This window comes from Acinonyx jubatus, chromosome B4 (genome assembly GCF_027475565.1).
Source record: "Acinonyx jubatus isolate Ajub_Pintada_27869175 chromosome B4, VMU_Ajub_asm_v1.0, whole genome shotgun sequence".
NCBI classification, from domain to species: Eukaryota; Metazoa; Chordata; class Mammalia; order Carnivora; family Felidae; genus Acinonyx; species Acinonyx jubatus.
This window is the reverse complement of record NC_069387.1, coordinates 80347645-80351709: the sequence shown is the minus strand read 5'-3', so window position 1 is coordinate 80351709 and position 4065 is coordinate 80347645. Positions and strand designations below refer to the sequence as shown.

Genomic DNA, 4065 nt, shown 5'->3' with positions numbered 1-4065 from the left:
TCTGGATTTCTTATGGAATTGTTTCCATGATATGCTAAACTTAACGGTTAATTTAGCTACATTTTGAGTTTGATATTCATATTATATTTAAGCAGTTGAGTATTTTTCTTTAATCCCTCAACTGCAATTACCATTTGACATTGCACTTATAGTTTCATATCCTTTTAGAAAAGCGCTTTTCCTCACTTTTAACATATGTATTCTGTGTAATCTATGAATCTTTTACTTTTAAATTTTCAGCATTTCGTGTGTGTGTGTGTGTATAAATAACTCCAGGATCCTAGATATAAAATTCTACTTCCATTTAAAACACATTTATTTGGATGTGTATTTATTTTGGTTTTCTTTACTTTTCAATTATATATTATTTTTTTTTGCCAGTAGTACTTTTTTTCTTTTTCAAGTTTTTATTTAAATTCCAGTTAGTTAAATTACAGTGTAATCTTAGTTTCAGGTGTAGAATTTAGTGATTCATCACTGACATACAACACCCAGGGCTCATCACAGCAAGTGCCCTCCTTAATACCTATCACTCATTTAAACCATCCCCCTGCCCACCACCTCCCATTGGTGCTTTAAAAATTAGTAATATAGGATTATTAGTGAGCTAAATACATTCAGGGATATTACCAAATAAGAATTCCTGCCTAGAACTTGGCCTGCCAAGAACTAGGTACTCAATAAGTTTTAATGTAATCAATTGAAGGTTTCCAGCAACAGTTAGATTGGAAGATTGGGAGAACACTTAAAATCAACTATTTTTTACAAGTCCAAGAAAATAGAAGATAAGCTATGTATTTCCTTGTTTGGTTTGCATTTGTTTTATTTTTCTGCATTTCAATTTTGTTTGTGAGATTAGAAGTAAAGTCAGGCTTACATTTAATAGAAAATTATCATCATGTTATCTGATTGGGATCTTGCACTGAAAGGGGTTTGTTTGAGGGGAAGGAGGTTAAAGGAGTACTTTCATGTGATGAAAGGTATTAATTTTGGGTGCATTATATGTTTGAGAAAGTTAACCTAAATAGAGATCAGATTACTAGAGTGTATTATGCTAAGCGAAATAAGTAAGTCAGAGAAAGACAAATACCATATGATTTCACTCATATGTGGAATTTAAGAAACAAAACAGATGAACATAGGGGAAGGGAAGGAAAAGTAAGATAAAAGCAGAGAGGGAGGAAAACCATAAGAGCCTCTTAACTGTAAGAGAGCAAACTGAGATTTGCTGGAGGGGAGATGGGTATTAAGGAGGGCACTTGTGATGAGCACTAGGTGTTGTATGTAAGTGATGAATCCCTAAATTCTACTCCTTAAATCAATACTACACTGTATGTTAACTAACTTGAATTTCAAAAAACCTTGAAAAAAACAAAAAAACCCCTCATTAACTTAAAAAAAAGAGACAAAAAGATTTAGAGCTTAATGGTTTATGCCTAGCTTGTTATTTTATTTCTGGGCTTGAACATTCTCTTACTTTTCGATACCAATGCAATTTTTTTGAAAGAATCATTGAAGGCTTGTCTCACTTGCTTGTTTCTCAGAGTGTAAATGAATGGGTTCAACATGGGAGCTATGGACGTCATTAGCACTGTCACACCCTTATTAATAGTCACTGATTCCTTTGCTGAAGGATTGACATAGATGAAGATACAACTTCCATAGGTGATGGAAACCACAATCATGTGAGAAGAACAGGTGGAAAAGGCTCTTTTCCTTTGTTGGGTAGAGGGGAATTGTAGAATGGTCTTGATGATAGAAATGTAAGATTGAAGAACACACACAAGGGTCAGAATGAAGGTCAGCACAGCACAGACAATAACCAACTGCTCTATGAGCCATGTGTCTGAACATGAAATCTTCAAGATTGGAGATGCATCACAGAAAAAATAATCAATGACATTTGAATCACAGAATTTCAAATTGAGGAACAAAGTAAGTGGTGGGAGTATGATCAACAAGCCAGCCATCCAACAGCAGAGGACGAGCCTCTTGCACACTCTGTTGTTCATGATGGTTACATACTGCAGGGGTTTGCAGATGGCCACATAGCGGTCATAAGACATGGCAGCCAAGAGAAAAAATTCTGTTACTCCAAAAACATCAGTAAAAAACACTTGAATAACACAAATATTATATGTAATTGACCTGTCACCTGTTGCTATGTTGTATAAATATCTAGGAATACAAGCAGATGTAAAAGAAATTTCTAATAAGGCAAAATTCTGTAGGAAAAAGTACATGGGTGTTTTAAGGTGAGAGTCTACTAAAGTGAGGGATATGATGGTCAGATTCCCAGTTATACTCAATATGTAAGTGAGAAATAGAAACATAAAAATTGGAATCTGAAGTTGAGGGTCATCTGTCAGGCCCAATAGGATGAAGATTGCTACTGTGTGATTTTTCATCATTGACTACTGAATTTCATTCAATTTCATGTAAAATTTAGAGATATTTTATTTGAATAGAGTGGGATCAAAGCTAGATGGGAATAAACAGTGACTATTAGAGCATACTAATTAACATGTCATTTCTTCTATAAATTAGTAACTGATATTGCTAATACTCTGGCTCCCCAAGCCTTTTATTTTATTTTATTTTATTTTATTTTATTTTATTTTATTTTATTTTATTTCGTCAGTTTTGTGATAGATTTTTAAACATTAAAAAAATTATTCTGCCACCTCATTTTGCTTTCTTTTACAGTTTCAATCTGTAGCCAAGAATGGATTTTCTCATGTAATTAGATATGACCCATATTGTAGGTGAACAAAACTATGATTTCCTCTTATGTCTGACATTTCTTCTTTATTTCAAAAGTGAATATTTAAATTTAAAATTTGCTTTATATCTTTTCTTGAGGATTTGCTCATGATAAAATTTAAATGTATAACAACGAATCGCGGTTCCATCAGGCATTGCTGATCCATCTGTGGCTTGTTGCCACAATAACCAAGCATATGTTTGTTTTGTTTTGTGTTTTAACATGCATATTACACGTTGTTGGGTCACTCCTCTGACTCTTATGTTTCTCTGGTAGTATAAAATTTACACTCAGTGTCCACTGGATACATGATACAGAGAGTATTTTAATGCACAATTTATTTGCTACATGTGAAGAAACGTTTGGCCCAATGATATACAGCTGGAAAAAAAAAACATTTTGGTCTGCTTAGTTAAGTATGGCAAACACTCTAATGCCTTGTTATCATTATCACTAAGTTCAAAATCAAATTTAAAATACTGGGGTGCCTGGGTGGGTCAGTCAGTTAAGCGTCTGACTTCTGATCAGGTCATGATCTCATAGTTTGTGAGTTTGAGCCCCGCATCGGGCTCTGTGTTGACAGCTCAGAGCCTGGAGCCTGCTTCTGTGTCTCCCTCTCTCTCTGCCCCTCCCCTGCTTGTGCTCTCTCAAAAATAAACAAATATTTAAAAAAATAAAATACTAAATATACTCTTCACACACCTGTCTTTACTCTCTTCCTTAGCTGTAGTGGCAGCATCATGCTGATTAAGAGCACACCTTCTGTATGTAGCAAGATCTCTATCATTCAATATCTGCCTTTCCTGTCTATATCTGTATGACCTTGGACAATTTTCCCACTTCTCAGGCCTTCAGTTCTTTATAAAATTGAGATAATAAGAGTATCTACCATGGGGCGCCTGGGCAGCTCAGTTGTTTAGGCAACCAACACTTGATTTCAGCTCAGGTCATGATTTCACAGTTCATAAGTTGGAGCCCCATATTGGGCTCTGAGCTGACAGTGTGGAGTCTGCTTGGGATCCTCACTCTCTCTCTCTGTCCCTCCACTGCTTGCTCTGTCTCTCAAAAATAAATAACAACAAAAGAGTATCTACCATATACAGTTAAAGTGATTAGAAGAGATAATAAATTTATAATAAAGTCTGATGCATGGTATGAGCTTTATGTCTATCAGCTATTATTTTTTGTACTCCTGTATATAATTCATGTGACATGAACTCAAAAACACAAAATCCTAAGTGGGATTATGCTCTGTGTAACTCATCTTTCTCCACATTCCTTATCGTAAGAAGAATAGATTA

The 4065-nt window shown here is 34.8% G+C and overlaps 1 protein-coding gene across 1 annotated transcript; it reads right to left on the bottom strand.

Moving 5' to 3' along the window:
- Window positions 1–1436: 1436 nt before the first annotated feature.
- On the bottom strand, window positions 1437–2429 carry LOC106986874 (olfactory receptor 6C2-like). Its single transcript, XM_053199628.1, has one exon. It carries the CDS (start codon window positions 2409–2411, stop codon window positions 1437–1439), a length of 975 nt encoding a protein of 324 aa, XP_053055603.1. The 5' UTR covers window positions 2412–2429.
- Between the last annotated feature and the right edge of the window lie 1636 nt (window positions 2430–4065).